Source organism: Salvelinus alpinus, chromosome 27, assembly GCF_045679555.1.
Source record: "Salvelinus alpinus chromosome 27, SLU_Salpinus.1, whole genome shotgun sequence".
Classification (NCBI taxonomy): Eukaryota; Metazoa; Chordata; class Actinopteri; order Salmoniformes; family Salmonidae; genus Salvelinus; species Salvelinus alpinus.
In genome coordinates, this window is record NC_092112.1 from 13665012 (window position 1) to 13691906 (window position 26895).

A 26895-nucleotide genomic window follows, 5' to 3' on the forward strand; every position below is an offset into this window, starting at 1 on the left:
AGTAGTATAGTGACATAACAACAGCAGTTAGTAGTATAGTGACATAACAACAGTAGTTAGTAGTATAGTGACATAACAACAGTAGTTAGTAGTATAGTGACATAACAACAGTAGTTAGTAGTATAGTGACATAACAACAGCAGTTAGTAGTATAGTGACATAACAACAGTAGGTAGTAGTATAGTGACATAACAACAGTAGGTAGTAGTATAGTGACATAACAACAGTAGTTAGTAGTATAGTGACATAACAACAGTAGTTAGTAGTATAGTGACATAACAACAGCAGTTAGTAGTATAGTGACATAACAACAGTAGTTAGTAGTATAGTGACATAACAACAGTAGTTAGTAGTATAGTGACATAACAACAGTAGTTAGTAGTATAGTGACATAACAACAGTAGGTAGTAGTATAGTGACATAACAACAGTAGGTAGTAGTATAGTGACATAACAACAGCAGTTAGTAGTATAGTGACATAACAACAGTAGTTAGTAGTATAGTGACATAACAACAGTAGTTAGTAGTATAGTGACATAACAACAGTAGTTAGTAGTATAGTGACATAACAACAGTAGGTAGTAGTATAGTGACATAACAACAGTAGTTAGTAGTATTGTGACATAACAACAGTAGTTAGTAGTATAGTGACATAACAACAGTAGTTAGTAGTATAGTGACATAACAGTAGTTAGTAGTATAGTGACATAACAACAGTAGTTAGTAGTATAGTGACATAACAACAGTAGTTAGTAGTATAGTGACATAACAGCAGTTAGTAGTATAGTGACATAACAACAGCAGTTAGTAGTATAGTGACATAACAACAGTAGTTAGTAGTATAGTGACATAACAACAGTAGTTAGTAGTATAGTGACATAACTAAGGTAGTTAGTAGTATTGTGACATAACAACAGTAGTTAGTAGTATAGTGACATAACAACAGCAGTTAGTAGTATAGTGACATAACAACAGTAGGTAGTAGTATAGTGACATAACAACAGTAGTTAGTAGTATAGTGACATAACAACAGTAGTTAGTAGTATTGTGACATAACAACAGTAGTTAGTAGTATAGTGACATAACAACAGTAGTTAGTAGTATAGTGACATAACAGTAGTTAGTAGTATAGTGACATAACAACAGTAGTTAGTAGTATAGTGACATAACAACAGTAGTTAGTAGTATAGTGACATAACAACAGTAGTTAGTAGTATAGTGACATAACAACAGCAGTTAGTAGTATAGTGACATAACAACAGCAGTTAGTAGTATAGTGACATAGCAACAGTAGTTAGTAGTATAGTGACATAACAACAGTAGTTAGTAGTATAGTGACATAACAACAGTAGTTAGTAGTATAGTGACATAACAACAGCAGTTAGTTGTATAGTGACATAACAACAGTAGGTAGTAGTATAGTGACATAACAACAGTAGTTAGTAGTATAGTGACATAACAACAGTAGTTAGTAGTATAGTGACATAACAACAGTAGTTAGTAGTATAGTGACATAACAACAGTAGTTAGTAGTATTGTGACATAACAACAGTAGTTAGTAGTATAGTGACATAACAACAGTAGTTAGTAGTATAGTGACATAACAACAGTAGTTAGTAGTATAGTGACATAACAACATTAGTTAGTAGTATTGTGACATAACAACAGTAGTTAGTAGTATAGTGACATAACAACAGCAGTTAGTAGTATAGTGACATAACAACAGTAGGTAGTAGTATAGTGACATAACAACAGTAGTTAGTAGTATAGTGACATAACAACAGTAGTTAGTAGTATTGTGACATAACAACAGTAGTTAGTAGTATAGTGACATAACAACAGTAGTTAGTAGTATAGTGACATAACAGTAGTTAGTAGTATAGTGACATAACAACAGTAGTTAGTAGTATAGTGACATAACAACAGTAGTTAGTAGTATAGTGACATAACAACAGTAGTTAGTAGTATAGTGACATAACAACAGCAGTTAGTAGTATAGTGACATAACAACAGCAGTTAGTAGTATAGTGACATAACAACAGTAGTTAGTAGTATAGTGACATAACAACAGTAGTTAGTAGTATAGTGACATAACAACAGTAGTTAGTAGTATAGTGACATAACAACAGCAGTTAGTAGTATAGTGACATAACAACAGTAGGTAGTAGTATAGTGACATAACAACAGTAGGTAGTAGTATAGTGACATAACAACAGTAGTTAGTAGTATAGTGACATAACAACAGTAGTTAGTAGTATAGTGACATAACAACAGCAGTTAGTAGTATAGTGACATAACAACAGTAGTTAGTAGTATAGTGACATAACAACAGTAGTTAGTAGTATAGTGACATAACAACAGTAGTTAGTAGTATAGTGACATAACAACAGTAGGTAGTAGTATAGTGACATAACAACAGTAGGTAGTAGTATAGTGACATAACAACAGTAGTTAGTAGTATAGTGACATAACAACAGTAGTTAGTAGTATAGTGACATAACAACAGTAGTTAGTAGTATAGTGACATAACAACAGCAGTTAGTAGTATAGTGACATAACAACAGTAGGTAGTAGTATAGTGACATAACAACAGTAGTCCCCAGTAGTTAGTAGTATAGTGACATAACAACAGTAGTTAGTAGTATAGGGACACAACAACAGAGATGAAAAAGGCTATTTGAGCTGTCTCAGATACATGTAGATCATAGAACATCTCTTAGCCTTGAACTACCAACCAACTTTTCACAATAGTTTGTTCAGTCAAATTCTTATATTCCTAAACTTCCATTGTACAAGGCCTTCTTCATCAGCATGTACTAAGGTCCTCCACAAAGCCAGCATCTCAACATGCCTTCCAGTGTCCATGGGTTGTCCTTGTTTTCCTCGCCTATCTATTCTTTCTCTCTCTCTCTCTCTCTCTCTCTCTCTCTCTCTCTCTCTCTCTCTCTCTCTCTCTCTTTCTTTCTTTCTTTCTTTCTTTCTTTCTTTCTTTCTCTCTCTCTCTCTCTCTCTCTCGCTCTCTCTCTCTCTCTCTCGCTCTCTCTCTCTCTCTCTCTCTCTCTCTCTCTCTCTCTCTCTCTCTCTCTCTCTCTCTCTCTCTCTCTCTCTCTCTCTCTCTCTCTCTCTCTCTCTCTCTCTCTCTCTCTCTCTCTCTCTCTCTCTTTCTTTCTTTCTTTCTTTCTCTCTCTCTTTCTCTCACTCTCTCTCTCTCTCTCTATCTCTCTCTATATATATATTTATATATCTTTCTTTCTGTCACGACTTCCACCGAAGTCGGCTCCTCTCCTTGTTCAGGCGTCGTTCGGCGATCGACGTTACCGGCTTTCTAGCCATCGCCGCTCCATTTCTCATATTCCATTGGTTTTGTCTTGTTCCATTACACACCTGGTTTTCATTCCATAATTACTGCATGTATTTAGTCCTCTGTTCCCCTCCATTGTCTTTGTGTGTAATTGTTTGTTTGTTATGTGGATTATTGTCAGGCGCTTTACTTTTGCTATGTTCTGTGTTTTTGGCACATTATTGTTTTTATGTGCTGTCATTTTTGGAACGGAATTAAAGTGCGCCTGTTCACTACACTCTGCTCTCCTGCACCGGACTTCGCCTCCCGTACACACCCTTGACACTTTCTCTCTCGCTCTCTCTCTCTTTATATATGTTTATATATCTTTCTTTCTCTCTTTCTCTGTCTTTCTATATCTTTCTCTCTCTCTACACACACATATATATATATATATATATATATATATATATATATATACAGTCGGCAGTTTACATACACTTAGGTTGGAGTCATTAAAACTCGTTTTTCAACCGCTCCACAAATTTCTTGTTAACAAACCATAGTTTTGCAAGTCGATTAGGAAACAATTCCAGTGGGTCAGAAGTTTACATACACTACGTTGACTGTGCCTTTAAACAGCTTGGAAATTTCCAGAAAATGGTGTCATGGCTTTAGAAGCTTCTGATAGGCTAATTGACATCATTTGAGTCAATTGGAGGTGTACCTGTGGATGTATTTCAAGGCCTACCTTCAAACTCAGTGCCTCTTTGCTTGACATCATGGGAAAATCAAAAGAAACCAGCCAAGACCTCAGAAAAATAATTGTAGACCTCCACAAGTCTGGTTCATCCTTGGGAGCAATTTCCAAACGCCTGAAGGTACCACGTTCATCTGTGCAAACAATAGTATAAACACCATGGAACCACGAAGCCGTCATACCGCTCAGGAAGGAGACGCATTCTGTCTCCTAGAGATGAACGTACTTTGGTGCGAAAAGTGCAAATCAATCCCAGAACAACAGCAAAGGACCTTGTGAAGATGCTGGAGGAAACAGTTACAAAAGTTTATATCCATAGTAAAACGAGTCCTATATCAACATAACCTGAAAGGCCGCTCAGCAAGGAAGAAGCCACTGCTCCAAACCGCTATAAAAAAGCCAGACTACGATTTGCAACTGCAAAGATCGGACTTTTTGGAGAAATGTCCTCTTGTCTGATGAAACAAAAATATAACTGTTTGGCCATAATGACCATCGTTATGTTTGGAGGAAAAAAGTGGAGGCTTGCAAGCCGAAGAACACCATCCCAACCGTGAAGCACGGGGGTGGCAGCATCATGTTGTTGGGGTGCTTTGCTGCAGGAGGGACTGGTGCAGTTCACAAAATAGATGGCATCATGAGGGAGGAAAATTATGTGGATATATTGAAGCAACATCTCAAGACATCAGTCAGGAAGTTAAAGCTTGGTCGCAAATGGGTCTTCCAAATGGACAATGACCCCAAGCATACTTCCAAAGTTGTGGCAAAATGGCTTAGGGACAACAAAGTCAAGGTATTGGAATGGCCATCACAAAGCAGAATTGAAAAATCGTGTGCGAGCAAGGAGGCCTGCAAACCTGACTCAGTTCCACCAGCTCTGTCAGGAGGAATGGGCCAAAATTCACCCAACTTATTGTGGGAAGCTTGTGGAAGGCTACCCGAAACGTTTGACCCAAGTTAAACAATTTAAAGACAATGCTACCAAATACTAATTGAGTGTATGTAAACTTCTGACCCACTGGGAATGTGATGAAAGAAATAAAAGCTGAAATAAATCATTCTCTGAACTATTATTCTGACATTTCACATTCTTAAAATAAAGTGGTGCTCCTAACTGACCTAAGACAGGGAATTATTACTAGGATTAAATGTCAGGATTTGTGAAAAACTGAGTTTAAATGTATTTGGCGAAGGTGTACGTAAACCTCCGACTTCAACTGTATAGACCTCTTCATCTCTTTCGCTCTCTTTTAATTTCTCTCTTTCTGTTTATCTCTTTCTCTCTCTATATATATATATCGCTCTCTTTTGCTTTCTATCTCTCTCTCTCCCTCCCTCCTCACGTTGCTCCTATCATAATTATTCAATTGTCTCTAGCTCTCAGATAAGGAACGCATACATCCTGTTGCCATGGCGAATTTCTTATCTGTCTTTTTTAGAGGTTTGATATGGGTCTGAGGGGAAGATAGACAGCTTACGGTGAAGTTCAGAGGCTAGACACACAGATAGGGATCAGGCAGTGCGTATTGGGACTCTGGAGAGAGACAGATAGGAGGAAAGTTCGGTGGGAGAAACTGTTCAGAGAGAGAGAGCGAGAGAGAGATACTTCTGTTCTGCATGGCTTTAAGTCTTTGGATTGAAATAGAATCATAGACCATTACAGAAACACCGAAGGATAGGGCGTGTTACAATTAAGGCAGCAAAACAGCCCCTTTGTGGGAGAATTGTGTGTAAAATGTGTGTTTTTAAGAAGAAAAAGGTTGTCTGACTCCATTTAACTTGCATTTGTCAAGACCATTGTACAGTACAGTACCTTCTCAGTGCTTGTCTTTGCATGCCGGTGTATGTAGTTCATTTAAATGTAATACAATTGTGTATATTTCATTTGCAGCGCATAAAGAGCAAGATGAAGTGCATGCCCAGTTGATGTTTGCACAAAAAAGGTTTGAAAACACACCTCTCTCTTTCTGCATAGCGTTTGTAGTATGACGAAATAAGTTTCACTGAAGAGCTCCACAAGGCGATACTGCCGTCGACAGTAATTCAATTATTATACGAGAGATTCACTTGACCTGAAGTTCCAACGCCATCTTCCCTTATCTCTGTCTGTTCCTCAGCTTCCACGAGCTGGTGACGTTCTTGGGGCTGAAGCCCAAGACAGGAGAGACCGAGGTGGCGACAGGTCACTTCTTTATGCTGTGGTTTGAGTTCTGTACCGACTTCATGACCAGGTGGAGGAGAGAGAACAAGAATATCTCCAAAGAGAGGTGTGTGTGTGTGTGTGTGTGTGTGTGTGTGCGTGCGTGCGTGCGTGCGTGCGTGCGTGCGTGCGTGTAAAAGAGGTCATTTGGAACCACCCTTGTGTGATGTAACCTTGCCAGAGAACTGATGACTTGCGTTAGCTCCCTAAGCGCAGTCTTGTGGCGTGCAGAAGACCCGGGTTCAAAACCCTGGTCAGTTACGGCTACAAACACAGTGAACTACTGTAGCTCCAAGACTAGAGTAATTTCATTCCCACAGGGATCACTTACACATTCTGAAAACATATGTATTCACTGTAAGTCACTAGATAAAAACATCTAATTGACATATACAATAATAATTACTTGGATTTGACTGTGTATTATTTTGCTTATATAACTATATCCCTTTGAGAATTGACTAAATCAGGAAGATGGCTATCTAAGATGGCCGCCATCACCCATCTGCTACATCCCACAAAGACGCTGCCGGGCCACGGACTGACGGTTGAGTAACACTGTTCTACATTTTATTAATTTAGCAGACGCTCTTATCCAGAGCGACTTACAGTAGTGAGTGTACACATTTTCATCATACCCGTCCCTCAGTGGGAATCAAATCCACAACCCTGGAGTTGTAACCGCCATGCTCTACCAACTGAGCTACACGGGACCAGACTGACTGACTGACTGAGACTGTCTGTCTGAAGATTGTGATCTTGTGGAAAACATTGTTCTATCTCGAACATCGGTTGAATCTCCTGTATGTTACTGGGTCCGAGGCTGATGTGAACTTGTCTCCTGGGGGGGGGGGGCGTACGTATGAAGTGTCTCATAGCTCTGATTTAGGATCAATTCAGATCACAGTGCCTAAGATTACATGGATGGGGATGGGGGGGATGGGGGGGGGGGGGGGGGGTGCTGATCCTAGGTCAACACTCTCACTATGAATCTGATGTGAACCTGCTCTTTTCCCCATCCTTCCCTCCTTCTCGCAGACTGAAAGAGGCTCAGCTGTCGGTGAAGAAGATCACAGCAGACAAGAAGGTGGAGACTAGGAAGATCAACCCTAACAGTCTGGTGAGAACAACACAACTCAAACTTAAGATAGACATACAGACAAAGGGGCGCAACTTTGGTTTTAGAAGTGGGAGGGACATAGATTTTTTTATCCGGTTGGATAAATACTCCAAACAGCCAATCCAACCGCTCTGAGGCGTCCACATGGTCCTAAAGCACACTGTTGCCTCGTTTTGTATCACATTCCAATGATAAAACTGGGGGGGGGGGCAAAAATGCAATTTCAGAATATGGGGGGGGGGGGGGGGGGGTCATGTTCCCCCCGTCCCCAGTGAAAGCTGCGCCCCTGCATACAGTATAGAGCTCTGAGCACCACTATCCACTATCCATCACATCTGATTAACCCTAACAGTGTGGTGAGGCTCAGGGAAACATTACCACTCAACTCAACACAAACAGAAAACGTGTTAGAATGAATTTCATAGCTGTTGGTTATTGCCGTGCATTACTTAAGCAATAAAGAATGAGGTGGTGTGGTATATCAAATCAAATCAAATGTTATTGCTCACATACACATGGTTAGCAGATGTTAATGCGAGTGTAGTGAAATGCTTGTGCTTCTAGTTCCGACAGTGCAGTAATATCTAACAATTCCCAACAACTACAGTACCTAATACAAATCTAAGTAAAGGAATGGAATAAGAACATATACATATAAATATATGGAAGAGCAATGACAGAGCGGCATTGGCAAGATAAACATTATGGCCAATATACCACGGCTAAGTGCTTTTTTTAGTCACGACGCTATGCAGAGTGCCTGGATACAGCCCTTAGCCGTGGTATATTGGCCATATATCACAAGTCCCTGAGGTGTCTTATTGTTATTATAAACTGGTTACCAACCTAATTAGAGCTGTAAAAATAAATGTTTTGTCATACCCGTGGTATATGGTCTGACACACCACGGCTGTCAGCCAATCAGCATAAGGGCTCGAACCACCCAGTTTATAAAGAGAAATAATGCACACTCAAGGATGCCCTTCAAGCCAATCAGAAACGACTGTTCAACAATGCTGTGGTATAAAGATATGAAGTACACCCTAACAGTCTGGGGAGAGTATAGAGATATACACTGAGTGGACAAAACATTAGGAACACCTTCCCATTTTGAGTTGCTGCCTTTTGCCATCAGAACAGCCTCAATTCGTCAGGGCGTGGACTCTACAAGGTGTCAAAAGCATTCCAAAGAGATGCCGGCCCATGTTGACTCCAATGCTTCCCACAGTTGTGTCAAGTGTCCTTCGGGTGGTGGACCATTCTTGATACACACAGGAAACTGTTGAGTGTGAAAAACCCATCAGCGTTCCAGCTCTTGACACAAACCGATGCCCCTGGCACCTACTACCATACCCTGTTCAAAGACACTTAAATCTTGCCCATTTACCCTCTGAATGGCACACATACACAATCCATGTCTCAATTGTCTCAAGGCTTAAACATCTATAACCCGTCTCCTCACCGAAGTGGACTTAACAGGTGTCCTTAATGTTTTGTACACTCAGTGTATATAGTGATATATTACAGTTATGTAATTCTATGGGTTTAAAGCAACACCATTGCACTGCACAGTGCGATAGATAGGATCATAATCAATCATCTGTCATGCTAACCAGGTTTTGGGGATAAGTTATAAGCATCATCCAGTTTATAGATGTTTGGATTCAGGCAAAACAGTGCAATTATATTGTTGATCTATCTCAGGAACCTGGTTTTGATTGAATTACTGTTCCATGCATAACTTCCACTGGGCCTCAAAAGTGTGAAATTCTCCTCCCCCTATGGGCTGTTCTGGCTGGGACAAGGCTTACTTAATGACTTAGTTGGACAAGGCTTACTTAATGACTTAGTTGGACAAGGCTTACTTAATGACTTAATTGGACATGGCTTACTTAATGACTTAATTGGACAAGGCTAACTTAATGACTTAGTTGGACAAAGCTAACTTAATGACTTAATTGGACAAGGCTAACTTAATGACTTAGTTGGACAAGGCTAACTTAATGACTTAGTTGGACAAGGCTTACTTAATGACTTAGTTGGACAAGGCTTACTTAATGACTTAATTGGACAAGGCTTACTTAATGACTTAATTGGACAATGCTTACTTAATGACTTAGTTGGACAAGGCTAACTTAATGACTTAGTTGGACAAGGCTAACTTAAAAGCCAGTACAGTACAGCATGTGGAGACAATTTGCTTACTGTCCCTAATGAAAAACAATAACCGCTTTTCGCTGCCCTGACAGAAAGAGAGACTGCGCCAGAAAGAAGCAAACATGGTGGCCACAAGCTGAGAGACAGAACAGGACAGAGAAGAACAGAACAGAGAAGAACAGGACAGAGAAGAACAGGACAGAGAAGACATGACTTTAATGAGAAGAGTGATGAGTTGATGTGTGAGGGGACTGGGGACTTCTCTCACCTTCTCCCGTCACCGCCCCTTATCCACCCACACAGGACTGGGGACTTCTCCCACCTTCTCCCGTCACCGCCCCTTATCCACCCACACAGGACTGGGGACTTCTCCCACCTTCTCCCGTCACCGCCCCTTAGCCACCCACACAGGACTGGGGACTTCTCCCACCTTCTCCCGTCACCAACCCTTAGCAACCCACACAGGACTGGGGACTTCTCTCACCTTCTCCCGTCACCGCCCCTTAGCAACCCACACAGGAGTGGTGACTTCTCCCACCTTCTCCCGTCACCGCCCCTTAGCAACCCACACAGGAGTGGTGACTTCTCCCACCTTCTCCCGTCACCAACCCTTAGCAACCCACACAGGAGTGGTGACTTCTCCCACCTTCTCCCGTCACCAACCCTTAGCAACCCACACAGGAGTGGTGACTTCTCCCACCTTCTCCCGTCACCGCCCCTTAGCAACCCACACAGGAGTGGTGACTTCTCCCACCTTCTCCCGTCACCGCCCCTTAGCCACCCACACAGGAGTGGGGACTTCTCCCACCTTCTCCCGTCACCGCCCCTTAGCCACCCACACAGGACTGGGGACTTCTCCCACCTTCTCCCGTCACCGCCCCTTAGCCACCCACACATGGGGGGTGGGGTGATCAGGATCACACTAGTCTCTGATCCTGCCCACCCTGTTATGGACCAAGCCTGGAATACTGTACTGTCCTGGATGCCCATTGACCCTGCCCTCGCTGGACATTAGAGGAAACCCCTTATACAATGGTTCGGAGGTCACAAAGTTGCAGATACATTCACTGACCAACGGGATACTGGAAATAGGACGATAAATATTTATGTTCGTTTTGATTTTTTGATTCTGCACCTCATCCTAGCACTGCCCTGTTAAAAAAAAACATATTTATAAAAAAAGGCTAATAGCTTATTAATAACTGGACAAATTAATAAGGCAATGTATCTAGATTGTATGGTAAACTTTTTATGAAATATAGATTTGATCATGTAGATTTGAAATTCAGTTGTCTGTTTTCTGATATTAAATATCAGAAGTTGTGTATGTTTTATAACACATTTAAGTTTATAATCTTACATTTCCACTGTCAATCATATTAATATATATCATCTATGTACTGTATCTTGCCGTCAGTCTGTTATTACAACGCCAACAACACAACCTAGTTCAAGGTGTACAATCATGAGTTTATTCAGCAACCACTTTATATACACGATTAATACAATAACAAGTACATTAAGTGACGTCTAACAAACAGGGCAAAGTTTAAAAAGAAAAGCCAATATTCATGAACATCACACTCGTCTAGCGCCCCGGAAGTGAACGCATCCAACAACTCATATTCCACACAGTGGAAACAATATATGCTCTCTTAACGGTTTACAAAAATAGTCTGTCAAATTCTTACACTGTGGCTTTTTCGCCTTATTTTAAATGGCAAACATGCGCAAACCTTCTGGTATCCACGGTGATACTGTTATATTTGTATTAGGCGCAAGCCAGCAATATCATTAAAAAACAATTACGCTCGAAGCTATAAGCCATTTACAATGTGCCAAACCAGTCAATTATGCCAAACCAGTCATTATAGTCCCATACATTACACTGGGGAGTCTGTTGGGGTTGGCATAGCTACCAGTTTAGGGTTTTGGAATGGTTTTGAACAGTTCCATCCCTTGGTTTCGTTGTCTTTTGATCTCCCCTTTCAGGATTTAGATTGGACATTCTCTCCCTCATGCATATTCGGTTTTTTGCAATGGAAGCACATTTAATTGTATACTTTTTAATTCTGCCCGTGGAAAGCAAACCAACAGAGACAGTGTCCATCTATGGTTTTAAATAGGCCTAATCCAGGTCTATGGAAGCGCAGCGGCACGTCTTTACGCGCTGGACGCGTTTCTTCCGGGAGCTGGGTGACTGGCCGGGACATATGAGGGTATAGGTGACAGTGGTGAATGTTTTCGGTTTACAGGTGGAACACGATTGGAAAGCCCCGTCATCTTCGTAGATGTGTCGGGGGATGTAGAAGGAGTTACACTGCCCGTAACAGAAACGATTGATTATAGTGCGGCTGAGGCATCCTTCCTCGTGGATCGTCTGTTTCAGCGGCTGCGTTTTGCACCAGTCCAGTTTGAGGTACCGGCGCTCCGTGACGTGTAAGGCTTCTTGGCTGGATTCTAGAACCTCGTCATTGGCAGTTACTGGCCCCATTTGGCGGGAGACAAATCCGTTCTGTGGTGGTGGCTGCTGCGGTGAGCGCTCAGACTGGTTGGGACTGGAGTTGTATTTGTATGGGTGCGGAGAGGCACCCTGGAAGCCACCTCCCGCTGCGCTCCTCAGCGGACAGAAGAATAGTCCCAACACCATGGCAAAGACTGACGTCTTCATCCTGATCTATAGAATATTAAATAATTACATTTAAAGCCGTCGTGGAAATCAACAGAACAGATTACGTATAACTTTTAGCAAGGTTTATGCAGTAATGTCAAACCAAATACATTTCCAAGTGGTTATAGCGTACAGTTAACAGACTGATAAGAATAATTTCAACATTGTATTTGGTAGAGCGAAAATGATAAATAGCTAGATTGACTCACCTGTGTCCTACACAAACGACACGACAGAAAGATTCCCTGCGGGATTAAGATATTGCTTAAATAGAAGTATTCCTGTATGATCTCTTCTTGGAAGAGGCAAAACAAACTGCTGTCTAGCTGTACTGTCTCAGATTTAAGTACAGTAGAGGGATGTACCCGCCCCCTCCAACGCCCGTCATCCTCTCTGATAGATCCTACGTAAAAATGACTCAAACCTGGGAAACTTGCAGAGTAAATCATTTATTTTAGATGAACAGAAAATGATCAGAAAAACAGCAAGAGACTTAGTTAAAGCTTGAGCCACAAAAAGAAAGCAAAACCATAGCAACTTGATTAAATGTATATCAAAACATCAAGGTTGAATCATACACCACAGGCACACAAATAGAGTATCAATAATTTGGATAGAACAATTATTGATTGAGAACTGAAAATAGCAGAGTATAATACCTTATTTGTTACACAAGTTGTACATATCAATATACCGCTGTTACTGCATGTAACGTTGTTAGTAGGCTACGTAGTTCAACAAAATGTCTTGGTGATAAAGTCGATTTTAGAGAACACTCCCAATACTTTTGTGATGCAGTTTTGAATATACTTTAGTTTTAGTGATGTGATGTGACATGGTGGGGTTAGTAACGTTAGAACAGTGGGGTGTGTTCAGGTGGATGTTCTATAGTCCTCTTCTGGGTAATGGGGAACCGACTTCTTGGCCACAACATTGTCCAGCTTCTGACCCATCAGATAGGGGTTATTGACACTCTGGAATAAAAAAGGGAGCAAATATGACATTGTGTTGTGGTGAAAATAAAATCTTATTGCATTCTTGAAAAAGGTGTGGATAAAGAGGTAAGCTATAGGTGTTCCAGAGGTGTTTGTGATCATTGACGGAGAAATGAAAGACAATATAGTCCGGATTCAAAATTGACATTGGTCGGTCAACATGCAACTTAATCCAGAAATGTGAGTTTAAAAGGGCATTATCCCCTTCAGGGTATAACAACTCAGTGGTGGTGATGTGGTTTCACAGAAACAATTTCTACAAAAGCTTAAACTAAAAACTTAAAAAGCAGTTATAACCCTTTGTCTTCTTTTGGGTCCTCCCTTCAGTTTCTGGTACAACAGTTCCTTGTTCTGAAATGACAATGTAAGTTTAGTGACAAAGAATGTTTATTGTTTTAGAGAAAAATATTTTATGTTGTGTAATCATAAACACATAGCTTGAGCCTTTTCAGGGAACAAAGACCTTTCCATGGTTGACTTGTCTAGTGTCCACAGATGGGGTGTGGTGTCAGTTAATACAAACGGAAAAACCTTTACTAAAAGAGGGTAAGGACATGGACTAATTCAATAGTGCAGAGGGCACAGTTTTGTTGTATCCACCCGAGCCTAGTGGAGTAGGGTGAAGTTGCCCGTACACTCTGAAGGCAATTTTACCAAGTTGCCCTAGTCACTCACCCACTTAGCCAGAGCAGGGTAGTCATGTTCTGGGTCAAACAAGTGCTGATGCTTCTGGAACTCTGTGCTGAACTCTGCTGTGTCCGGGACGTTCTCCAGACAACCATCTGCAGCTACAGTACAAGCAAAGAGGAAATAGTCAAGCTTTTTCAAAATTGGATGTGTGTAACTCCTGCATCCACCCTCACCTTTTTGTAATATTTTTTATTTATTTATATATATTTTTAAAGGTCATCGAGGAGGCGGCGAGGAGAGGGAATGTGGACAAAAATGCACTTGTATGAAATGACTCCTCCACTCGCGTCGTCAGGCAAATTACGTTTACAGGGGTAGGATCGACAAAATAAGTGTAAAGTCAAAAACAAATGAAGTTGTTCAAGACATTTTATAGATAAAAACAATATGCTACTTTTTCCTTTTAAACGTGTGCAAGATTCTCTCCTCCGATAAAACAGCTGATTCAAAGAGGGTGTGGCAGATATCAAAACTCCTCCGGTGAAGGACTCCGGTAGGACACGCACGACTATCCTGATGGCACATGGTTAGAGGGGAGGACACTAACAAACTGACATCGCCTTGACAACTCATCGGTTTCTAGGGCTACGGAGGAGAGGGGGTGGAGGATGGATTTTTTCCCAAATGAGGAAAGGACATAGACAAGGCAAACCCTAGATTCGTCTGCAGCAGTGGGGGCTCCTCGGAGGACCATCCTCCTCAGTGAATTTCATTTATTTATTGTAAAACGTGGATAAAGTCATCCTTTAGATAAAACTAAATATATTCACCTCACCAAATAATTGATTGAAACACTTTTACAATGAAGGTCTATAGTAGCCTCAACAGCACTCTATAGGGTGCTGCACCATGTATCCTGCACCATGTATCCAGAGGACAGCTAGTTTCCGTCCTTCTCTTGGTATATTGACTTCCTTACACAACCTAGGAGGCTCATGGTTCTCACCCCCTTCCATAGACTTGCACCGTAATTATAACTTCTGGAGGACGTCCTCCAACCTATCAGAGCTCTTGCAGCATGAACTGACATGTTGTCCACCCAATCAAAGGATCAGAGAATGAATCTAGTACTGAAAGCATAAGCTACAGCTAGCTAGCACTGCAGTGCATAAAATGTTGTGAGTAGTTGACTCAGACAATAGTTGAACAAATTATTTTTCAAAAATGAAGGCGAAGCAAGAGTCATTTTTTTCCTCTCACTTAATTAGCTAACACATGCAGCTGACTAGTTTAGTTACTCAAACACCCTGCTCAAACAGAGGGATGCTATGTTAGTTAGCTGGCTATGACTATCCAACAACACTGGAACTCCAAGTCAAGGTAAGCTTTTGGTTTTATTAATTTATTGCCCCGGGGTCCGCCGGTGTAACTGCTTACTGACTATACACTAATGTTACTGCATGATTGTAGCGGGTTTACTAACGCGTTAATTCTATTAGCTATGTTGACTAAGACGTTACTTTAGTTAATATGGAGACAACGACGTAGGCTGTGTGTAGCGGTTTGGCTTGGAAAGTTTTTTTTCACCTGGTCACATACAGCTGATGTGTTGTTCATTGAAGTCCACAAACAAAAAGGGAGAAAGTGAGAGGAGGAGAGTGCATAGAGGCTAGAATGAATACAAAGTGGCTGCTATGAAAGTGACTGTTTATGCGTGTATTCATTCCACCAACTGTTGAAAAACGTTTCTTAAACCGAAGCAAATGAAACAGGGATAAAAATACTCAAAATTTGTCCAAGCAAAACTCGTTTGCAACTGTTGCAATAATGATTACACCCTAGATAAGCTAGACGCAGACAAGAGTGTGCAAGGCGGTATTGAATGTTTCACTGTATGTCCATGTGTCATTGTCATCTCGAATTTCTCTCGACCTGTGTGCACCTACGTTGTAAACTTTCATTTGTAGGCTGTTGTAGCAACCTCATGATGGGTACAGGGAAAATGTGAGTATCATGTAGTAGCCTAAACCTATCGATGTTACATTAAACTGGGTGAATGGAATATGAATGACAGTCATCCAACATGCTGTAATAGAAATAAGGCCATGCTGATAAAAAATAATAATAATTATACTCCATCACAAACGGCACTGGCCGCCACTGTTCTGCAGCTACAACGAGTCAGGGACAAGTACTAGGAGGATTCCTCAGATAGAACATACACGTCGATGGCGCTGGAGGGGGAAGGCTGCCGTCTTATCGGCTCTTAACCAACCATGCTGTTTAGTTAGTTTTTTTTGCGATGTTCGTTAACTTGTTTTGTACATAATGTTGCTGCTACCATCTCTTATGACCGAAAAGAGCTTCTGGACATCAGAACAGCGACTACTCCTCTCAAACTGGATGAAGAGTTCTTCAATGAGTCAGACAGGAGGGATATACCACTACAGACACCCAACCAGGCCCAGATCCCCGTGATTCACTGGAGAAGGAAACGGAGATTGTGGAAAAAGATCAGGGTGCCTTGCGAGGATCAGGCAATGACTGGCTAATCTGTCCTTGCCTTCCGTCCTGCTAGCTAATGTTCAATCGCTTGAAAAATAAATGGGACAAGCTGAAAGCACGTATATCCTACCAACGGGACATTAACTGTAATATCTTATGTTTCACCGAGTCGTGGCTGAACGACGACATTAACTTCTTATGGCTGCAGGGGCAGTATTGAGTAGCTTGGATGAAAAGGTGCCCAGAGTAAACGGCCTCAGTCACTAATATATGCATATTATTATTAGTATTGGATAGAAAACTCTAAAGTTTCCAAAACTGTCAAAATATTGTCTGTGAGTATAACAGAACTGATATTGCAGGCAAAACCCTGAGGAAAATCAAACCAGGAAGTGGCTTCTATTTTGAAAACTCCATGTTCCATAGCCTGCCTTTGCTCCATTTAAAGGGATATCAACCAGATTCCTTTTCCTATCGCTTCCTCAAGGTGTCAACAGTCTTCAGACATAGTTTCAGGCTTTTATTTTGAAAAATGAGCCAGAAAGATAACATCGCGTCAGGTGTTCCCATGAGTTTTGCTCACGCAACAGAGTTTGGGCAGCCATTGCCTTTCCCTCTCCTACTGAAAAATACAGTTCCGGTTGATATATTATCGATTATATATTTTAAAAACAACCTGAGGATTGATTATAAAAAACGTTTGACATGTTTCTGTGGACATTACGATTCTTTAATCGTATGTTTAACACTTGTATCTTAGATCAATGTTCATGATGAGTATTTCTATAATTTGATGTGGCTCTCTGCACTTTCACCGGATGTTTGGCGCTGACCTAACATAATCGCAAGGTGTGCTTTCCCCGTAAAGCCTTTTTGAAATCAGATACTGTGGCTGGATTAACAAGAAGTTTCTTTACAATGGTGTATAATACTTGTATGTTTGAGGAATTTTAATTGAGATTTCTGTTTTGAATTTGGCGCCCTGCAATTTCACTGGCTGTTGGTGAAGTGGGACGCTAGCGTCCCACTTGTACCAGAGAGGTTAACCTTTTCTCAATATAGGGGGTGCTGTTTCCACTTTGGAAAATATTGTCTCCAAATTAAACTGCCTCATACTCAATTCTTGCTCGTACAATATGCATATTATTATTACTATTGGATAGAAAACAATCTCTAGTTTCTAAAACCGTTTGAATTATGTCTGTGGGTGAACCAGAACTCTTTCTGCAGCGAAATCCATGACAGGAACTGCGAAGGTCTGAAAACGAGGCTCTGTTCTCAGATCAGTTTAAAGCTCTGTATGTATCCTATGGGTCGACATGAACTGCACCCGCCTTCCCCTGGATGTCAGTAACCAATGAGAAGTGGAATGGAGTTTCTACGTAGTTCTCAGAGCTTATAAAAGGCCAAGGAACGAAGGGAGCTCTCTTTTCGACGTTCGTCATTGCGCAAAGCAAGACCTCAGGATGGCATTTTGAAACGCTCAGTTATCGACCTTAGATATATCCGTCTGTAATTTAATTCGATATAGGTGTTAGAAACATCATAACGAAGTTATTTTAAACCGAGTTATATCAGTTTATGCGAGTATATTGCTATTTTCGGAATTTCCTTAGTATTGCGTTTTGAACATTTGGGCATGTTGTGGCCACATAGCTATTGTTAGCTGCTAATTCCGAAGTTGAAGACGACGTTTTACAACCAAGCAACGATTCTTTTGGACAAAGGACCACTTGCCCAAGATTCTGATGGAAGCTCGTCCAAAAGTAAGAGCTATTTATGATGTTATTCCGTATTTATGTGGAAAAATGTAAACGGATTTGTCCGCCATTATTGCGGCACTAGTCTGGCTGTAACGCACACTGTATGTCTAGTAACGTTAATTTTAAAAATCTAACTCAGCGGTTGCATTAATAACTAATGCATCTTTCATTTGCTGTCCAACCTGTATTTTTTAGTCAAGTTTACGATTATTTATTGATTAGATTAGGTGCCTTTCCAAGATGGCGCCGGCCAGAATGCATGACCTGTTGCCACTGATCACATTGTATAACCACGATTTGTGCTGCTAAATATGCACATTTTCGAACAAAACCTATATGCATTGTGTAATATGATGTTACAGGACTGTCATCTGATGAAGTATATCAAGGTTAGTCCAAAATTATATATCTTTTGCTGTATTGTTACGATCGCTAACCTGTGCTGCTGGTAAATTGCTTGTGTTTCTGGCTATTGTGCTAAGCTAATATAATGCTATATTGTGTTTTCGCTGTAAAACACTTTAAAAATCTGACATATTGGCTGGATTCACAAGATGTTGGGCTTTCATTTGCTGTACGCTGTGTATTTTTCAGAAATGTTTTAAGATGAGTAATTAGGTATTTGACGTTGGTCTCTGTAATTATTCTGGCAGCTTCGGCACCATTTCAGATTGCAGCTGCAATGTAGAACTGTGATTTATACCTGAAATATGCACATTTTTCAAAAAAAACATATGCAATACAATAAATATGTTATCAGACTGTCATCTTATGAAGTTGTTTCTTGGTTAGTGGCTATATATATCTTTATTTGGTCGAATTTGTGATAGCTACTGATGGAGTAAAAAACTGGTGGAGTAAAAAAAGTGGTGTCTTTTGCTAACGTGGTTAGCTAATAGATTTACATATTGTGTCTTCCCTGTAAAACATTTTAAAAATCAGAAATGATGGCTGGATTCACAAGATGTGTATCTTTCATCTGGTGTCTTGGACTTGTGATTTAATGATATTTAGATGCTAGTATTTACTTGTGACGCTATGCTAGGCTATGCTAGTCAGCTTTTTTACTGTGGGGGGTGCTCCCGGATCCGGGTTTGGGAGGAATTAGAGGTTAAGAACATACAGCTGGCGGGTTATACACTATCGACAGGACAGAACAGCAGCCTCTGGTAAAACACGGGGCAGATGCATGTGAACAACAGCTGGTGCACGATATCTCAGGAAGTGTCAGGGTTTTGCTCGCCTGAGGTAGAGCATCTCATGATAAGCTGTAGACCACAATATCTACCTAGAGAGAGTTTGTATTTTTCGTAGCTGTCTACATACCACCACAGACCGATGCTAGCACTAAAACCGTACTCAATTAGTTGTATACCGCCATAAGCAAACAGGAAACCGCTAATCCAGAGGCGGCGCTCCTAGTGGCCGGGGAATTTAATGCAGGGAAACTTAAATCAGTTTTTATTTCTATTAGCATGTTAAATGTGCAACCAGAGGGCAAAAAAAATATATAGATCACCTTTACTCCACACAGAGACGTGTACAAAGCTCTCCATTTGGCAAATCTGATTCCTGCTTACTAGCAAAAAGTAAAGCACCAGTTGTCAGATGAAGCAGATGCTAAACTACAGGACTGCTTTGCTAGCACATACTGGAATATGTTCCGGGATTCTTCCGATGGCATTGAGGAGTACACCACATCAGTCACTGGCTTTATCAATAAGTGCATCGAGGACAGCGTCCCCTCAGTGACTGTACGTACACACCCCAACCAGAAGCCATGGATTACAGGCAACATTCGCACTGAGCTAAAGAGTAGAATTGCCGCTTTCAAGCAGCTTGACTCTAACCCAGAAGCTTATAAGAAATCCTGCTATGCCCTCCAACGAACCATCAAACAGGCAAAGCGTCAATACAGGACTAAGACCGAATCGTACTACACCGCCTCCGATGCGCGTCAGATGTGGCAGGACTTGCAAACTATTACAGACTACAAAGGGAAGCACAGCCGAGAGCTGCCCAGTGACACGAGCCTACCAGACGAGCTAAATAACTTAGTTGAAGTCGGAAGTTTAAGCGTGGGTCTTCCAAATGCACAATGACCCCGAACATACTTCAAAAGGTTGTGGAAAAAATGGCTTAAGGACAACAAAGTCAAGGTATTGGAGTAGCCATCACAAAGCCCTGACCTCAATCCTATAGAAAATTTGTGGGCAGAACTGAAAAAATAAATAAAAAGTGTGCGAACAAGGAGGCCTACAACCTGACTCAGTTCCACCAGCTCTGTCAGGAGGAATGGGACAAAATTCACCCAACTTATTGTGGGACGTTTGTGGAAGGCTACCTGATACGTTTGACCCAAGTTAAACAATTTAAAGACAATGCTACCAAATACTAATTGAGTGTATGTCAACTTCTGACCCACTGGGAATGTGATGAAAGAAATACAAATTGAAATAATTCTCTACTATTATTCTGATATTTCACATTCTTAACTTCTCACGAGTCACCAACCCTGATCCGGTAGCACCCCCCACCCCCCACCCCACTGAGTAGCATAGCTAGCATAGCGTCACAAGTAACTTGTAGCATCTAAATATCATTAAATCACAAGTCTAAGACACCAGATGAAAGATACAGGTCTTGTGAATAAAGCCACCATTTCAGATTTTTAAAATGTTTTACAGGGAAGACACAATATGTAAATCTATTAGCTAACCACGTTAGCAAAGGACACGATATTTTTACTCCCAACAGCTTTTTCCTGCGTCAGTAGCTATCACTAATTCGACTAAATAAAAATATATATAGCCACTAACCAAGAAACAACTTCATAAGATGACAGTCTGATAACATATTTATGGTATAGCATAGTTTTTTTTTTGAAAAATGTGCATTTTTCAGGTATAAATCACAGTTCTACATTGCAGCTGCAATCTGAAATAGTGCTGACCCAGCCAGAACAATTACAGAGACCAACGTCATATAACGAATTACTCATCTTAAAACATTTCAGAAAAATACACAGCGTACAGATATTGAAAGCCCAACATCTGGTGAATCCAAACAATATTTCAGATTTATGAAATGTTTTATAACGAAAACAAAATGTAGCGCTAAATTAGCATAGCTATACCAGGCAGATTCGGCTAGGCGCCCACGGCCAGTTCACATGCACAACAGATATGATATAACATCGTAAATTGGGTCTTACTATGGCTGATCTTTCATCAGAATGTTGATCAAAGTGTCCTTTGTCAAGATGAGTCGTTGGTTCCGTTCAGAATTGTTCCTTGCCCACTCCATTTAGCACAGGTACCGGTCGAGTGGCACGGATCTCAAACGTAAATAAATTCAGACAACGGAACACCACAAAACTCCCGAAAAAATTCAAATAATCTGATTAAACTATATTGAAAAAACATACATTACGATGATCTGGTCACATGTATCAAACAAACTTCGAGACGGAGATAGTTTTCATCCATAATGGCCGCACAACAGAAGACAATCGCAGCTATAAGTCGCACGATTTAGACAACCGGAAGTTGTCGGTCACGCCAAAGAATTAGCTCTCATTTCACGTCAGTCCCAGATAAACAAGATATTTTTCCTCTGACGTCCTCTTGACACCCAGAGGAAGGCCAATGAGGTGTGTTTCGGGTCATAGGGGGCACGACCATATATAGGCAGAGCGTTGAAGCTGGCATACACATCTTGCTTTTTTCTTCTTGGTCATGGAAAGTGCTGTCAAATGACTTCTGTATCACTCAGAGACAAAATTGAAACGGTTTTAGAAACTAGAGATTGTTTTCTTTCCAATGGTATTATTTATATGCATATAGTAAGAGCAATAATTGAATAAGAGGCAGTTTAATCTGTAGAGCAAATTATGCTAATGGGAAAATAGCACCCCCTGTATTCTCAATAAAGTGGTCATCCTAACTGACCTCAGACAGGGAATTTTTACTGGGATTAAGTGTCAGGAATTGTGAAAAACTGAGTTGAAATGTACTTGGCAAAGGTGTATGCAAACTTCTAACTTCAACTGTATATGCTCGCTTCGAGGCAAGTAACACTGAAAAATGCATGAGCATCAGCTGTTCCGGATGACTGTGATCACGCTCTCCGCAGCTGATGTGAGTAAGACCTTTAAACAGGTCAACATTCACAAGAACGCAGGGCCATACGGATTACTAGGACGGGTACTCCGAGCATGCACTGGCAAGCGTCTTCACTGACATTGTCAACCTGTCCCTGACTGAGTCTGTAATATCTGCATGTTTCAAATAGACCACCATAGTCCCTGTGCCCAAGGAAGCAAAGGTAACCTGCCTACCGACACGTAGCACTCACATCTGTAGCCATGAAATGCTTTGAAAGGCTGTTCATGGCTCACATCAACACCATTATCCCAGAAACCCTAGACCCACTCCAATTTGCATACCGCACAAACAGATCCACAGATGATGCAATCTATTGCACGCCACACTGCCCTTTCCCACCTGGACAAAAGGAACACATATGTGAGAATGCTGTTCATTGACTACAGCTCAGCGTTCAACACCAAAGTGCCCTCAACGCTCATCACTAAGCTAAGGACCCAGGGACTAAACACCTCCCTCTGCAACTGGATCCTAGACTTCCTGACAGAACGCCGGTAAGGTAAGGGTAGATAACACATCCACAACGCTGATCCTCAACACAGGGGCCCCTCAGGGGTGCGTGCTCAGTACCCTCCTGTACTCCCTGTTCATTCATGACTGCCCGGCCAGGCACGACTCCAACACCATCATTAAGTTTGCTGATGTGCCCCGACAACGATGAGACAGCCTATAGGGAGGAGGTCAGAGACCTTACCGTGTGGTGCAAGGACAACAACCTCTCCCTCAATGTGATCAAGACAAAGGAGATGATTGTGGACTACAGGAAAAGGAGGACCGAGCACGCCCCCATTCTCATCGACGGGGCTGTAGTTGAGAACTTGAAGTTCCTTGGCGTCCACAAATTATTTATTTTTTACCTTTATTTAATAACTAGGCAAGTCAGTTACGAACAAATTCTTATTTTCAATGACGGCCTAGGAACAGTGGGTTAACGCCTTGTTCAGGGGCAGAACGACAGATTTTTACCTTGTCAGCTCAGGGATTCGATCTTGCAATCTTTCGGTTACTAGTCCAAAGCTCTAACCACTAGGCTACCTGCCGCCCCAACAGCAACAAACTAACATGGTCCAAACACACCAAGACAGTCGTGAAGAGGGCACGACAAAACCTATTCCCCCTCAGGAGACTGAAAAGATTTGGCATTGGTCCTCAGAAGGTTCTACAGCTGCAACATCGAGAGCATCCTGACTGGTTGCATCCCTGCCTGGTATGGCAACTGCTCAGCCTCCGACCGCAAGGTTAGTGCGTACAGCCCAGTACATCACCAGGGCCAAGTTTCCTGCCGTCCAGGACCTCAATACCAGACGGTGTCGGTATTTTCTTAAAACTGCATTTTTGGTTAATGGTTTGTAAGTAAGCATTTCACTGTAAGGTCTACATCTGTTGTATTTGGCGCATGTGACAAATAACATTTGATACAGGGACAGAGAACCAACCACACAGAAACAAAGGATAAAGCCTCGCTGAGTGCAAGCCTGTTCCTGCTTTAGCTAACTTGATGTCTTGCAAGACTGTAATGGTACTGAAAGTTAAACACCAAGCCTAAAGGAGAAATCCTTGTTACAGACAGAAATATAGCTATTTGTTTACCCGTCTTTCCTAGTGGACATGGGTTGGAAGGGTTGGGGTAGCCATGGTCCTCACTGAAGTATTTGGGGATGTTGTCCCCTGTCAGCTCAGCTATGATGTTGGGGATGTTTCCATAGGGACCCAGATGCTGCAGCCCCTCATGGGCCCCACCTAGTGGAGGAAACAGAACAAGGATATATATTTTTTGTCATGACAGACAGAGGGGGCATGTTAACTACCATTCTTACATTTTATAGTGATGCTCCAGAACGTGTTTAATTTCAGCCAGTAGTTTTGAAAGTGGTGCTCACGAGCCTAAACAGGTCCCCGTTTTTTGTGTAGCATGTCATCCAATTGTGTACGACGTCAGCCAATTCATATGATATGTTAAAAATTTGTTGTGCTTAAGATCCCAGACTGCTGCTTTAAAAATTTGATTAACACAAGTCAAAAGTAAAATCAATATCAGAATACAATACTAAGCCTAGACATGTTATTTCTGTACAGTGCATTCGTTAAAGTATTCAAACCCTGTCTCCGAGCTCTACGGTGTGTGCCTTCACATTTTTTTTGTGAATTTAAAAAAATGTAACCTTTATTTAACTAGGTTAACAACAAATTATTTACAATGACGGCCTACACCGGCCAAACATGGATGACGCTTGGCCAATTGTGCGCCACCCCCCTATAGGACTCCCAATCACGGCCGGTTGCGATACAGCCTGGAATCTAACCAGGGTGTCTGTAGTGAGGCCACAAGCACTGAGATGCGCCTTAGACCGCTGAGCCACTCGGGAGCCCATATCTTGTCCAATCAATTGAATTTACAACAGGTGGACTCCAATGAAGTTGTATAAACATCAAGGCTGATCAATGGAAACAGGATGCAGCTGAGCTCAATTTCAAGTCTCATAGCAAAGGGTCTGAATACATTTGTAAAAATGTAATGTAATCTAAAAGCCTGTTTTCACTTTGTCATTATGGTGTAGACTGATGAGGGAAAAACTATATTTCATCAATTTTAGAATAAGGCTGTAACGTAGCAAAATGTGGAAAAAGTCAAGGAATCTGAATTACTTTACAAATTCACTGTTCATGTCCAATCTCCAAACACAATCCCAAGTACAGAAACACAAGGCCAGAAATGTAAAATGTGATCTCCACAATGGTACTGGGAACTATAACCATTGGCAAAACATTTTCTCCCCCCGAGATGCATGCCCTCTCTCCCACAGAATATATCCCCTCAATTCTCTTGAACATTTGGCAGGAGCTTTGGTGTAATATAAAATAGCTTACTTGCCGCGTCCACATCGATATAGACCTGTTATTAAACTCCATTATGGCTATGTACAAAATGGAACCCTATAAAGTACACTACTTTTGACCAGGGCCCATAACCCTATTCCCTATGAAGTGCACTACTTTTGACCATATGGGATGTCGCTGAGTGATTTATCCAAGGCTATGAACTGGACACAAGACAGATCTGTGGTGTAATTACTGGTAGGGAACATTTCAAAACAGATGTAATTTAATTTCACAATGGAAAATTGCCTGTAATAGAGTGTAGAGTATATTTCTTAGACATAACCCATGGGCCAAATCATGACACACCCCAGATATACAGACTGGGCTTGTGGTCTTACGCGTCATACTGTTTTATAGGTATAGTGTTTGATTACTAAACAAGTTGTCAACCAAATTGTCAGATACAATCCAGTTACTGTACTTTTTGCTTCATTGACAACAAAAAAATTTAAGATTAACAACAAGCCTGAAATATACTTTATGTCAAGCCAACTACCACAGCACTATGTCTAAAACAGACAACTCCTTTAACTCATAGATTATTATTATTATAAACCATGGACCCCACCTTGGATACTCTGGGGACCCACGATATTGGTGGCCTGGTGAGCGGGGTACTCAACCCTGTGCCGAGCGATGCCAAGCTGCTCCATGGCGCCGTGTAGGAGGCGTTGAATGTCGGCCTCAGATACCTGGTCTGCCGTGCGGGGGCTCCGGGCCGATGCCAGCTCCGCCATGCACACCAGAACGCTCAGCAACACGGTTCTACTCAACCTGACCGTCGAACCCATCTCGGTCTGCAAAAATATAACGTTACTTATCAATCATGTTTTCAGTTGCATTTTCTACTAAATATGTCGTTCTAATTATATTTCAGAGGGATGTCCACCTGACAGAAACCATCATTAACCCATATATAAACGGTTGACTAACAGAAGGCAGGTAGCCACTTGTTGTTCCTTCCCCACGTAGGCTAATAATATCACACCATTCGGCCATAGGAATCGCTTTATGTCCAAATTAAATGTTGACATGGGCATAACCTAGAACCTAATAAATACATTACGCTAAGTGTTTATTTGTAAATCATGTCTAGAACACAAACATGTAATATAGCCCAATACATTGCAAAATGTAGCATGCGTAATCCTAATTAGCCATATAAATCATATCAACCTATATCTGGAATTAAGGCATACGAGCCTTCGCCTCTTTTCTGTGAAAACAAAAATGTGCGCCATCGGGCAAATATACTAGAGGCCGCGACAGTCATACATATTCTGGATATACCAATAAACGACATTCAAGAGATGCAATATTTTTAATCTCATAGGCTACTGTTACCCATATCGAAAAGGCCTACACGATATTTATCAGACTTTACGATGTATCGTTTTCCTTACGGTGTATCCTGGATGCGGTAAGAGCTTGTGATGCTGACGGAGGATGCAGTCTTCGCTCCACGGATCATTACCTTACTGGCTCTTGTCAGGCACCAAAAAACAAAACAATCCCTGGCATCTCCGTGAATGTCATTAAACAATGTCAATAATTTAGCGCATCAGGGTGGCGTTTTCGTGTGACTTACAAAATTAGTAGACCAACATGCAATAGCCTAAGCTGTGGCTAAAACAGTAATACATTTTCATAAATTTGACTCCAAAGAAAAATGTAAATAGGCCTATTTATTAAAACATTTAGTTTTACAGACATATTGGACAGTTGGCTAAAAGTAATATGTAAAGGGAAATCAATTAAATAATCAGTC

At 41.3% G+C, this 26895-nt stretch overlaps 2 protein-coding genes and 1 pseudogene across 2 annotated transcripts in view; 1 reads left to right on the forward strand and 2 right to left on the reverse strand.

Annotated features, from left to right (window-relative positions):
* Positions 1-11254, forward strand: part of LOC139555984 (formin-like) — a 48705-nt gene extending 37451 nt beyond the window's left edge. The window contains exons 14-17 of the mRNA XM_071369422.1: positions 5932-5983; positions 6158-6307; positions 7279-7360; positions 9610-11254. Coding sequence (XP_071225523.1) covers positions 5932-5983; positions 6158-6307; positions 7279-7360; positions 9610-9657 — 332 coding nt within the window. The 3' untranslated portion in view covers positions 9658-11254. The remainder of the gene's footprint in view (positions 1-5931; positions 5984-6157; positions 6308-7278; positions 7361-9609) is intronic.
* On the reverse strand, positions 10967-12530 carry LOC139555986 (gremlin-1-like). Its single transcript, XM_071369424.1, has 2 exons — positions 12398-12530; positions 10967-12194 (listed from the first exon to the last, which is right to left on the reverse strand). The coding sequence occupies exon 2, from the start codon at positions 12186-12188 to the stop codon at positions 11646-11648; it is 543 nt and encodes a 180-aa protein (XP_071225525.1). The 5' UTR covers positions 12189-12194; positions 12398-12530; the 3' UTR covers positions 10967-11645.
* Positions 12531-12621: 91 nt separating this feature from the next.
* On the reverse strand, positions 12622-26723 carry LOC139555987 (neuroendocrine protein 7B2-like; annotated as a pseudogene).
* Between the last annotated feature and the right edge of the window lie 172 nt (positions 26724-26895).